Consider the following 13588-nt stretch of genomic DNA (forward strand, 5'->3'; position numbering starts at 1 on the left):
GGTGTAAACTGGTCTTTTTTATAGCGGTATTACAATCGGTCTTCTTAAAGAAAGTTTTAGTATGGAGAATCTCATTTTCTATGTATAGAGTTAGGTCCAAGAAATCTATGGTAGTAGTACTAATATTAAAAGTAAAGTTTAGGTTGTATTGATTAGAATTGATAGTATCAATAAAATTCTTCAAACCTTGTTCCTCTCCTTCCCAGATAATGAGCACGTCATCAATGTAGCGTCGCCATAGGACGAGGCTACCCCCCGGATGTGGTCCCAATTGGATGCATGAATCCTCCCAATGGGATACATATAAGTTCGCAAAACTGGGGGAAAACCTCGTCCCCATGGCGACGCCACACTGCTGTAAATAAAAATTCGAATCAAACCAAAAAAAGTTCTTGGTTAAAACAAAATGAATGCAGGACACCAAAAAATCAACTTGCTTAGAACTTAAAGTATGTTGTTGGATTAGAACGTCCCTGATAACCTCCAAACCCTTAATATGGGGGATATTGGAGTACAGGGAGGTAACATCCACCGTGGCTAGTATATAGGAAGATTTCCAGGTAAAAGATTGTAAAGTTTGGAGAATATGAGTGGTGTATTTTATAAAGGAAGGACATAAAGAAACAAAAGGCTTAAGGAAAAAATCCACATATTCGGAAAGGTTACAAGATAATGAGTTGATCCCACTAATGATTGGCCGACCTGGAGGGGTCGTCAAACACTTGTGGATCTTCGGAAGGAAATAAAAAATCGCTATCTTACATGTTGGATTAAAGATATACTGAAATTCTTTGGGAGAAATAATCCCTTGGTCTAGACCTATTTGGAGTAAAGCTCTAAGATCCTCCAAAAAGGACTTGGTAGGGTTTTGTACAAGTTTTTTATAGGTGGATTCATCCTCTAGAATTCTGTAGGCTTCCTGCATATAGTATGTTCTGCTCATGATGACCGTCCCCCCCCCTTTATCGGCCTCTTTTATGACTAAATTATGATTCTTTTTAAGGTGATTGAGAGCCTGTCTTTCTCTATTAGTTAAATTGTGTTTAGAGTCGCTATGTTTCCAATGGATTTTATCGAGGTCATTCTGAACTAAATCATTAAATACCTCCAAATACTTTCCTTTTTCATGCGATGGATAGAAATTGGACCTTCTTTTCAAAGATGAAAAAACATTGGGACAGTCCTCTAAGGGACATTCAGATATATCTGTGGTATCTATATGTGTAAGCGGAAAATTCTCATTTGTTTTAGTCAAATTGCGTTTTTCAAAAAAACGTTTTATTGTTAGCTTCTTTAGAAATTTTTGGTTGTCCAAAAAGAGGTCAAAAGGTTTTATCCCAGTAGTCGGAGCGAATTTTAAGCCTTTTTCTAATAATGTTTGATTGGAGGTCTCTGCATATGCTGCTATACCACATCGCATACCCATCCTGAAGGAAACGCCGTTTTGTATACATACCCTTTGGAAGGGATAATATTTGGTCTGTTATAAGCCAACACGTGAGAGGTTTTTTCCAATCGTATGTTGCTCCATTTTAAGGTCATTCTTGTAGACTTGTATTATTCCCCAATTCTAGTCATTGCTTTCCTTACCCGTGTATAAATAAATCCAATGCATTACCAGTTGTGCTTTAGTATGATTATTTGGACTTGTGGGCGCTATGTGAAGGGTAATATAGACATCTAAAATAAGTCCAATTTCTGTGGTTTCTACCATGAGAGGACATATCCTGTCTTGGTGCCTGGCTGTGTTGCTAAACAAGGTTTTTTTTAATCTGATAAGTTTCTCTTCTTGTAGTAGAATGTGTCTTACTGTCTTCTCACCTACAGGCTCACTTCCGGAGAGATGAGTTCCTAGGACGCATCAATGAAATTGTCTACTTTTTGCCTTTCTCTCGCTCCGAACTCTTCCAACTTGTTACCAAAGAGCTCAACACATGGGCCAAGAAGGTATGCCTGCAACCCACGTATTTTTCATTAATACTAGCCCCACCTGGTGCAGCCCCCATGAATGTACCAGGTACCTTCTCAGTAAATAATCATGAAGAATACGTAATCCTTTGCAGCACCATGCTCTGAAACTGGGTCTCAGAGCCAATTACCCACTTCTCACTGCCTGATTTTGTCTGTCGGTCTAATTATGTGACCCACCCTAGACAAGTTGGACAGTGAGGGAATGATGTTGCTGACTAGGCTATCTCTCCATCTCTAGCATTAGAGGATAAAATAGGACAAAGCCTAGAAATTAAAGCTGCGGTGTTAAAGTGAGGCTTGTATTCTAACACTATTAGTTCTGTATTATAGTTTGCCTTTTGTATATTGTCTGCTATTTATATTGATTGAATTAACACCGTGGGCCCCGTTTTGAGTTGCCAGAAGTGTAGATCTCGTTCATATAGCGATGTGAGGACGCATGTTGCGAACATTGTGACGCTCTGTTTGGACATTACGATGGCTTAAACACAGCACAAGCCTTTAATTTGGTTTGAAGTGACAAAGAATGATCCCCTGAGACCTGGTTTTAAACTGACCTTAAATGTAGTGTTTCCACGACAACCACAATGCTTGTCCAGGATAATTCTGGGGCTGTGACTCGCAGTCAGAGGGCAGCTGGAAGGAAGACCCCCGGCTGAAGCCCTGCGCTGGGCTTTTACTGAAACCTCTTTATCCTAACTTTCCATCAAGAAGAATGAGGCTTTTGTGACCGCTGCACCGTGCTTATTAACAGGGCCATCGAGGCCCTGCGCTGCTCAATGTTACAGGGCCATCGAGGCCCTGCGCTGCTCAATGTTACAGGGCTCAGCGAGTGCCATGCGCTGCTCAATGTTACAGGGCTCAGCGAGTGCCATGCAGCTTCGTTAGAAAATCAAATCTCTGACTTCCACATATCTGCTTAACGTGGCTGAATGCTATATCCTCCCTTATCTTTAAACCCATAGTTTAATTGAGCAGAAACCAGATGTCTTTTCACCAATTCTCTGCTAACTTTCATTAAACGTTCCTTGTAGGCAGCTATCTCCACCCAGGTACACCTATTCTATATCCTGTGAAAGGTGAACTATGTAATGAATGGCACTGGGCTTCATCACACGAGGGTATACTCCGTGCTGATTGGAACAGCCAGCCATACACATGGTTCATAAAAAGATTATTATTCAGGGAATGGTCAATTCTTGGCTATAATAACCAAATGACTCTGCATTATTCTCAGTTTAGTGGATAACCCTTTATATACGTGTTAGGTGGCAAATAATAAGGATATATTACCCCTTAGAGTAGCATTTTCATATGGATTTCCTAAAATAATCAGTAAAATCATCTGTAAAATAGTTCTTCTGCTATACGGACCCCAGATGGAGAGTCCCTGAGAAGTGTGTAAGCCTTTAGGAACCTGACATTACAGTTATGTAGACCCCTCTGGGTGGTTAAGCCTTGGAGGAGAGTAATACTGGGAAGGTTAAGCGTGGAGACAATCTGCAATTACTGGTGAACCCCAGTGATCATTACTCAGTAAACCCTTCACTTGACTCCAGGGTTCCTGTGTTCTCTGTGACCTCAGGGATATCCACAGAGACAGACTCATTAGCAGAGAATGGAGAGCTGTATTAGTCACTGTGCAGGATGTACACTGAGGACTAGCCCTGCACAGTCACAAACCTTCATTAAGTCACAGGCAGGCAATTGTCCATCTTTCTTTAAAATTAGCAGGACTCTCTTAACCCTTGGCATGCCAGCCGTGTGTGCAATGCAGCATGTTTCTCTCTAACCTGGCAGTCACAGAGTTAAAACACTTGCAGAACCCGCATGCTAGGACATTGATAAATAAACTGCCAATAACTTTGATTTGCCATAGAGTACTTACAGTGAGGGGGAAAAAAGTATTTGATTTTGAACATTTGTCCACTGACAAAGAGATGATGAGTCTATAATGTTAATGGTAGGTGTATTTTAACAGTGAGAGACAGAATAACAAAAAAGAATCCAGGAAAACGCATGTAAACAAAGTTATAAATTGATTTGCATGTCAATGAGTGAAATAAGTATTTGATCCCCTATCAATCAGCAAGATTTCTGGCTCCCATGTGTCTTTTATACAGGTAACGAGCTGAGATTAGGAGCACTCTCTTAAATGGAGTGTTCCTAATCTCAACTCGTTACCTGTATATAAGACATCTGTCCAGAGAAGCAATCAATCAGATTCCAAGATCTCCACCATGGGCAAGACCAAGGATGTCGGGGACAAAATTGTAGACCTGCACAAGGCTGGAATGGGCTACAAGAACAGTTGATGCGATTATTCGCAAATGGAAGAAACACAAAATAACTGTCAGTCTCCATCGGTCTGGTGCTCCATGCAAGATCTCACCTTGTTGAGTTTCAATGATCATGAGAACAGTGAGGAATCAGCCCAGAACTACACGGGAGGATCTGGTTAATGATCTCAAGGCAACTGGGACCATAGTCACCAAGAAAACAATTGGTAACACACTATGCCATGAAGGACTGAAATCCTGCAGCACCCCTAAGGGTCCCCCTGCTCAAGAAATCACATGAACAGTTCCATCTGAAGTTTGCCAATGAACCTCTGAATGATTCAGGGAAGAACTGGATGAAAATGTTGTGGTCAGATGAGACCAAAATCAGGCTCGTTGGCCTCAACTCGCTGTGTTTGGAGGAGGAGGAATGCTGCGTATGACCCTAAGAAAGCCATCCCCACCGTCAAACATGGAGGTGGAAACATTATGCTTTGGGGATGTTTTTCTGCTAAGGGGACAAGACAACTGCACCGCATCAAAGGGACGATGGACAGGGCCATCGTGGATGGGTATTCCAGCATAAAAACGCACACAGCCAAGGCAACAAAGGAGTGGCTCAAGAAAAAGCAAATTAAGGTACTGAAGTGGCCTAGCCAGTCTCCAGACCTTAATCCTATAGAAAATCAGTGGAGGGAGCTGAAGGTTCGAGTTGCCAAACGTCAGCCTCGAAACCTTAATGTCTTGGAGGGGGAGAAAATCCCTCCTTAGATGTGTGAAAACCTGGTGGCCAGCTACAAGAAACGTCTGACCTCTGTGATTGCCAACAAGGGTTTTGCCACCAAGTGCTAAGTCAAAGAGGTCAAATACGTATTTCCCTCATTGACATACAAATCAATTTATAACTTTTTTTGACATGCGTTTTTCTGAATTTTTGGGGGTTATTCAGTCTTTCACTGTTAAAATACACCTACCATTAAAATGATAGACTGATTATATCTTTGTCAGTGGGCAAACGTTCAAAATCAGCAGAGGATCAAATACTTATTTCCATCACTGTATAGGCCTGACAGCTATTTTTACTTTACAGAGAGACCGTTATGGTGGAGGAGGGTGGGGTGGTTGCTACCTAGAGGTGTTGTAAAGAAAGGTTGGGGTTGTAATGCAATTGTGGTGATGGTAGTGGTAGAATTGTGGCTGTTGTGGGACATTGGTAAAGGACGGTGAGGTTATGTGGTGGTGGTGGTTGTTTGGGTGTTGCAGGACAGGGGTGGGTTGTATTCAGGGGTAGTGTAAAGGACGGTGGGGTTGTTATGCAGTGGTGGTGGTTGTTGTTTGGGTGTTGCAGGACAGGGGTGGGTTGTATGCAGGGGTAGTGTAAAGGAAGGTGGGGTTGTTATGCAGTGGTAGTGGTGGTGATGGTGCTAGTAGGGTGGTTGTTGTGGGACAATGGCAAAGGACGTTTAGGTTGTTACGAAGTGGAGGTGGTAGTTGTGTGGCTGTTGTGGGACAATGGTAAAGCAAGTTGGGGTTATTATGCAGTGTTGGAAGTAGTGTGGTTGTGGGACAATGGTACAGGAAGGTAGGGTTGTTATGCAGTGGTGAGGGTGGTTGTGGTAGTGTGGTTGTTGTGGGACAATGGAAGAGGAAGGTGGGGTTGTTATGCAGTGGTGGTGGTAGTGTGGTTGTTGTGGGACAATGGTGAAGGAAGGTGGGGATGTTATGCAGTGGTGATGGTGGTGGTAGTTTGAGTGTTGCAGGAGGGGTGTTGGGATGTTGTATGGCAGGGTTAGTGTGGTTGTTGTGGGACAATGGTAAAGGAAGGTGGGGTTGTTATGCAGTGGTGGTGGTGGTGATAGTTCGAGTGTTGCAGGGGTGGAGGGGGTTGTTGTATGGCAGGGGTAGTATGGTTGTTGTGGGACACTGGTAAAGGAAGGTGGAGTTATGCAGTGGTGGTGGTTGTGGTAGTTTGAGTGTTGAAGGATGGGTGCCGGGTTTGTTGTATGGCAGGGTTAGTGTGGTTGTTGTGGGACAATGGTAAAGGAAGGTGGGGTTGTTATGCAGTGGTGGTGGTGGTGATAGTTCGAGTGTTGCAGGGGTGGAGGGGGTTGTTGTATGGCAGGGGTAGTATGGTTGTTGTGGGACACTGGTAAAGGAAGGTGGAGTTATGCAGTGGTGGTGGTTGTGGTAGTTTGAGTGTTGAAGGATGGGTGCCGGGTTTGTTGTATGGCAGGGGTAGTGTGGTTGTTGTGGGACAATGGTAAAGGTAGGTGGAGTTGTTATGCAGTGGTGGTGGTAGTTTGAGTGTTGCAGGAGTGGTGGAGGGGTTGTTGTATGGCAGGGGTAGTGTGGTTGTTGTGAGACAATGGTAAAGGAAGGTGGGGTTGATGTTTGACAGTTGTGGAGGAGATAGGGGTTGTCTGGTAAAGGTGGAGGCAAGTGCGGTTATAGCTCCATGATGGAGGCAGATTAAGTTGTTGCAATTCCATCGTGGAGATGCAGGGTCTCCTTCAGCAGAAATTTTATTTACTGTTTGAGTGAAGAGCGAGGAAGAACAGAGCATTATTTGTGACAATTGAGAAAAGGGGCGGATTTTTATGATTACATTCATCATGTCCTTGACATAAACGGCATGTTCTTGGTCATGATTGTTGATAGTGGACACGTAGCACTGAGTAAAAGTGAGGAGATCTTTGCAGAGAAGTAGACGTGGTTTCTTTGGAGAGAAGTAGACGTGGTTTCCGAGTGGAAGAAGAGTTGTGGGAGCTAAATATAAACTTGCAGTAAATTAAATACAACTGAAATTTCAAACTAGAAAATCTCCATTTTTGAAAGTGTGGTTTTGAGGGCAATATGTGTTGTATTCTAGAACAATTCTCAGTGTGTATTCTCAGTGTGTACAGGAGACTGTCAGTTCCGAAGAATGCTGCTCGAGTTATATATGGGTGGGTAAGGGGGAAGTCATATAGAAGATTGGGAGAAATAATATTTTGTGATGAAGCAGGGGAGGGAATAAACAAGGTGTGGGTGAGTAAATCTGCGTCTTCCTTTTACATTTTCCTCAGGCCAAGCAGAGACATGATATCACGCTGCTGTGGGACCGCGAGGTCATGGATGTTCTTGCAGATGGATACAATGTGCACTATGGTGCTCGGTCTATAAAGCACGAGGTAAAGCTTTTCTACAATTTAATGTCATCCAATGCTCACCATTCCAGTTCTCAGGAGTCAATGGGAACATCTAGATTTACATTTTCACATAGTTTCTTCTGATTAGACTCAGGAGTTGCTTACGGCTCCTTCTTGCTTAGACCATGGTCCTAACGGAGTTCACTGCTTAGAACCTCCTCCTTCCTTCCTCATACATTACTTTGTGCTGCTTCGTGTTCTGGTAATATTGCTAATGCATATGAAGAGATTGAGGATTTTATTTTATTAAGTAATGAATTGCTAACTTGGGTTAAAGTAGCCAACAAGGAAATTTGGTAAATTTGGAGAATCATTTTTTGATATTATTTATTGAGTTTATTTAAATAAAGTGGGTGTGCTGTACTACTTAAACACACAATCCAGTAAACATGCACTTTTTTTTTTATTATTCCGCAGGTGGACAGGCGGGTAGTTAACCAGTTAGCTGCTGCCTATGAGCAAGATTTGCTGCCCCACGGCTGTACAATCCGGATTACGGTGGATGATTCTGATAAATCTCTCCTGAAAGGCGGAGGTCTGGACAAGGAGAAGGACAACACTGGCAGAAAGGGTCCCAGGCTGCGTCTGGAAATTGTAGAGCAAGGCAGCAAGAACCGAAAACTGGATATTCAGGAGCCACTTAGTCCAGAAAACGTGGCTTTCTGAACCCAGAAGAGACTTACAGATCATCACTCATACAGCCTGACAATGTTTTAAATAAACACCCACACTGATTGAGAGAACCTATTCTAGCTGTGCTGTCCATGCAACCAATGAACACCTGGCAGATTAGGACTCCTCATAACGTCCCTGACTATGCAACCAATGAACATCTAGCAAATTAGGACTCCTCATAACGTACCTGACTATGCAACCAATGAACATATAGCAGATTAGGACACGTTATCATAACGTCCCTGACATTTAAACAACTGAACATCCAGCATAATTAAACACATGGACCAAACAAGACTCCATTTGGAAGCCACACTACTTCAAGACGACACATGGCCATTCTGGAATATTTATTCCAGCAACACTCGCCATAAATCCAAAAGAAATGTGACTTAATGCCAACCTCCCTGACTATGTAACCAATAAACACCTGGCTAAATAGGAATCCTTACAGCCATACATCCAAAAGATACGTGGCCAGTCAAGACTCCTTATCCCAGCCATACATCCAAAAGACACGTGGCCAGTCAAGACTCCTTATCCCAGCCATACATCCAAAAGACACGTGGCCAGTCAAGACTCCTTATCCCAGCCATACATCCAAAAGACACGTGGCCAGTCAAGACTCCTTATCCCAGCCATACATCCAAAAGACACGTGGCCAGTCAAGACTCCTTATCCCAGCCATACATCCAAAAGACACATGGCCAGTCAAGACTCCTTATCCCAGCCATACATCCAAAAGACACGTGGCCAGTCAAGACTCCTTATCCCAGCCATACATCCAAAAGACACGTGGCCAGTCAAGACTCCTTATCCCAGCCATACATCCAAAAGACACGTGGCCAGTCAAGACTCCTTATCCCAGCCATACATCCAAAAGACACGTGGCCAGTCAAGACTCCTTATCCCAGCCATACATCCAAAAGACACGTGGCCAGTCAAGACTCCTTATCCCAGCCATACATCCAAAAGACACGTGGCCAGTCAAGACTCCTTATCCCAGCCATACATCCAAAAGACACGTGGCCAGTCAAGACTCCTTATCCCAGCCATACATCCAAAAGACACGTGGCCAGTCAAGACTCCTTGTCCCAACCACACCAACACAGCCATAAATGTAAACTGGTAGGGACTGCTCATCTCGCTAAATAAAATATTGGCTGGATTAGAATCATGGTAAATCATCCGGTACGCCACGAGGACTGCCGTGTGTATCATTTCTATCTCGTTCTTTCTGGTGAAATAAATATCTATCAAATTCCGAGTAATTTAGCACCCATCGTTTTTTTGTTTTATTAGATCCTATACTAAAAACATTATATTCTGACAAAGGACAAGATCCCCTCGGACAGTAATGGGAGATTCTGTCCAACAATATAGGAGGGAAAAGCACTGATGGGATTGTCACGGGTTCGGGAGTCTCTTGACGTTTTTCCTTCAATCCTCCACTAGTCCTAATTCCAGATGTGCTGAATATAGTGAAAGTATTCAGTTTGTGTAGAGTTTCCCTAATATAATGGACGCAACCAATCATATTGGGTAAAAGCAGCAATCTGCCTAATCTTTATTAGGCCACACTCTGCTTTTTATCCAGTGCCCCTAGCATGGGGTTTCCAATACAAAATCACAGGGGTTTCCGTCCCACAAGCCATTGTGTTTGAGAGATAATTGAGCTCCAATTAAGCTAATCCAATTATCTCTCAAATAGGAAAACATACATACAATTTTTACATATCACAAAAATACATGACAACAGCATCGGAACCCCACAAAAATTATATTCCTGAATAGCCCCGATCTGAGCGCACAACATATCCAAAAAGCACTTAGAACGATTCGGTAAAACGAAAGTTATGTAAGTGCATATATGACCTGGCTGCCTGGTAGAGGTGGTATTGTCAATTTCAAAAGGGGTTCATTGGATTGTATGGGAGGTCTTGGCTTACAACATAAATTCCTCTTTGAAGCTGGGACCCCAGCAGAGCTACTCTGTAAGGAGTGCGAAGTCACACATAAGTGGCCTGAAAGTCTGATTAATTTGTCATATGTCTTGAGTCCCTGTCTGCTATGAACCGGCCTTGTGTTCCAATATCATATGCAAAAGAGACATTAATACCTATCCACAGATTAATACTCAAACACAATCTTCCAATCAAGCCTAAACATGATTTGCGATTAAGGGGACCCCACAGAATCTGTTCGGTAACTGAACAGAGGGGACAATTCCATCCGAATGCAGGGAAACATCTGACGATACAAAGTATAATTAAGGGAACACGTACGAGAAGTCCTATCTCCCGTGACACGGGTGTCCCAGCGGTTAATGCTCTACTGTCTATCTCTTTACACAGCATAAATCCATCTGTCTCTTAACATGGAATTTGGCCGTCTCCTTACACCTTGTCTCTTTTACAATGCACAGTCCTGGCTGTCTCAGACAGTGTCTCTTTACACAGCATTTGGCTGTCTCAGACCGTGTCTCTTTACACAGCATTTGGCTGTCTCAGACCGTGTCTCTTTACACGGCATTTGGCTGTCTCAGACCGTGTCTCTTTACACGGCATTTGGCTGTCTCAGACCGTGTCTCTTTACATGGCATTTGGCTGTCTCAGACCGTGTCTCTTTACATGGCATTTGGCTGTCTCAGACCGTGTCTCTTTACACGGCATTTGGCTGTCTCAGACCGTGTCTCTTTACACGGCATTTGGCTGTCTCAGACCGTGTCTCTTTACATGGCATTTGGCTGTCTCAGACCGTGTCTCTTTACATGGCATTTGGCTGTCTCAGACCGTGTCTCTTTACACGGCATTTGGCTGTCTCAGACCGTGTCTCTTTACATGGCATTTGGCTGTCTCAGACCGTGTCTCTTTACACGGCATTTGGCTGTCTCAGACAGTGTCTCTTTACACAGCATTTGGCTGTCTCAGACCGTGTCTCTTTACACGGCATTTGGCTTTCTCAGACCGTGTCTCTTTACACAGCATTTGGCTGTCTCAGACCGTGTCTCTTTACACGGCATTTGGCTGTCTCAGACCGTGTCTCTTTACACGGCATTTGGCTGTCTCAGACCGTGTCTCTTTACACGGCATTTGGCTGTCTCAGACCGTGTCTCTTTACACGGCATTTGGCTGTCTCAGACCATGTCTCTTTACATGGCATTTGGCTGTCTCAGACCGTGTCTCTTTACACGGCATTTGGCTGTCTCAGACCGTGTCTCTTTACACAGCATTTGGCTGTCTCAGACCGTGTCTCTTTACATGGCATTTGGCTGTCTCAGACCGTGTCTCTTTACATGGCATTTGGCTGTCTCAGACCGTGTCTCTTTACATGGCATTTGGCTGTCTCTTTACACGGCATTTGGCTGTCTCAGACCGTGTCTCTTTACATGGCATTTGGCTGTCTCAGACCGTGTCTCTTTACATGGCATTTGGCTGTCTCAGACCGTGTCTCTTTACACGGCATTTGGCTGTCTCAGACCGTGTCTCTTTACATGGCATTTGGCTGTCTCAGACCGTGTCTCTTTACATGGCATTTGGCTGTCTCAGACCGTGTCTCTTTACACGGCATTTGGCTGTCTCAGACCGTGTCTCTTTACACGGCATTTGACTGTCTCAGACCGTGTCTCTTTACACGGCATTTGGCTGTCTCAGACCGTGTCTCTTTACACGGCATTTGGCTGTCTCAGACCGTGTCTCTTTACATGGCATTTGGCTGTCTCAGACCGTGTCTCTTTACATGGCATTTGGCTGTCTCTTTACACGGCATTTGGCTGTCTCAGACCGTGTCTCTTTACATGGCATTTGGCTGTCTCAGACCGTGTCTCTTTACATGGCATTTGGCTGTCTCTTTACATGGCATTTGGCTGTCTCAGACCGTGTCTCTTTACATGGCATTTGGCTGTCTCAGACCGTGTCTCTTTACACAGCATTTGGCTGTCTCAGACCGTGTCTCTTTACACGGCATTTGGCTGTCTCAGACCGTGTCTCTTTACACGGCATTTGGCTGTCTCAGACCGTGTCTCTTTACATGGCATTTGGCTGTCTCAGACCGTGTCTCTTTACATGGCATTTGGCTGTCTCAGACCGTGTCTCTTTACACGGCATTTGGCTGTCTCAGACCGTGTCTCTTTACATGGCATTTGGCTGTCTCAGACCGTGTCTCTTTACACGGCATTTGGCTGTCTCAGACCGTGTCTCTTTACATGGCATTTGGCTGTCTCAGACCGTGTCTCTTTACACGGCATTTGGCTGTCTCAGACAGTGTCTCTTTACACAGCATTTGGCTGTCTCAGACCGTGTCTCTTTACATGGCATTTGGCTGTCTCAGACCGTGTCTCTTTACATGGCATTTGGCTGTCTCAGACCGTGTCTCTTTACACGGCATTTGGCTGTCTCAGACCGTGTCTCTTTACACAGCATTTGGCTGTCTCAGACCGTGTCTCTTTACATGGCATTTGGCTGTCTCAGACCGTGTCTCTTTACATGGCATTTGGCTGTCTCAGACCGTGTCTCTTTACATGGCATTTGGCTGTCTCAGACCGTGTCTCTTTACACGGCATTTGGCTTTCTCAGACCGTGTCTCTTTACACGGCATTTGGCTGTCTCAGACCGTGTCTCTTTACACAGCATTTGGCTGTCTCAGACCGTGTCTCTTTACACGGCATTTGGCTGTCTCAGACCGTGTCTCTTTACATGGCATTTGGCTGTCTCAGACCGTGTCTCTTTACATGGCATTTGGCTGTCTCAGACCGTGTCTCTTTACACGGCATTTGGCTGTCTCAGACCGTCTCTTTACATGGCATTTGGCTGTCTCAGACCGTGTCTCTTTACACGGCATTTGGCTGTCTCAGACCGTGTCTCTTTACACGGCATTTGGCTGTCTCAGACCGTGTCTCTTTACACGGCATTTGGCTGTCTCAGACCGTGTCTCTTTACATGGCATTTGGCTGTCTCAGACCGTGTCTCTTTACACGGCATTTGGCTGTCTCAGACCGTGTCTCTTTACACAGCATTTGGCTGTCTCAGACCGTGTCTCTTTACACGGCATTTGGCTGTCTCAGACCGTGTCTCTTTACATGGCATTTGGCTGTCTCAGACCGTGTCTCTTTACACGGCATTTGGCTGTCTCAGACCGTGTCTCTTTACACGGCATTTGGCTGTCTCAGACCGTGTCTCTTTACATGGCATTTGGCTGTCTCAGACCGTGTCTCTTTACACGGCATTTGGCTGTCTCAGACCGTGTCTCTTTACACGGCATTTGGCTGTCTCAGACCGTGTCTCTTTACACAGCATTTGGCTGTCTCAGACCGTGTCTCTTTACATGGCATTTGGCTGTCTCAGACCGTGTCTCTTTACACGGCATTTGGCTGTCTCAGACCGTGTCTCTTTACACGGCATTTGGCTGTCTCAGACCGTGTCTCTTTACATGGTATTTGGCTGTCTCAGACCGTGTCTCTTTACACGGCATTTGGCT

The 13588-nt window shown here is 44.5% G+C and overlaps 1 protein-coding gene across 1 annotated transcript in view; it reads left to right on the forward strand.

The window, feature by feature from the left end:
• CLPB (ClpB family mitochondrial disaggregase) overlaps window positions 1-13588 on the forward strand; it is a 476081-nt gene that overhangs the window by 131030 nt on the left and 331463 nt on the right. The window contains exons 14-16 of the mRNA XM_063432786.1: window positions 1828-1947; window positions 7316-7420; window positions 7856-8138. Of these exons, the coding sequence (XP_063288856.1) occupies window positions 1828-1947; window positions 7316-7420; window positions 7856-8104 (474 nt within the window). The 3' untranslated portion in view covers window positions 8105-8138. The remainder of the gene's footprint in view (window positions 1-1827; window positions 1948-7315; window positions 7421-7855; window positions 8139-13588) is intronic.

This window comes from Pelobates fuscus, chromosome 1 (genome assembly GCF_036172605.1).
Source record: "Pelobates fuscus isolate aPelFus1 chromosome 1, aPelFus1.pri, whole genome shotgun sequence".
NCBI lineage: Eukaryota > Metazoa > Chordata > Amphibia > Anura > Pelobatidae > Pelobates > Pelobates fuscus.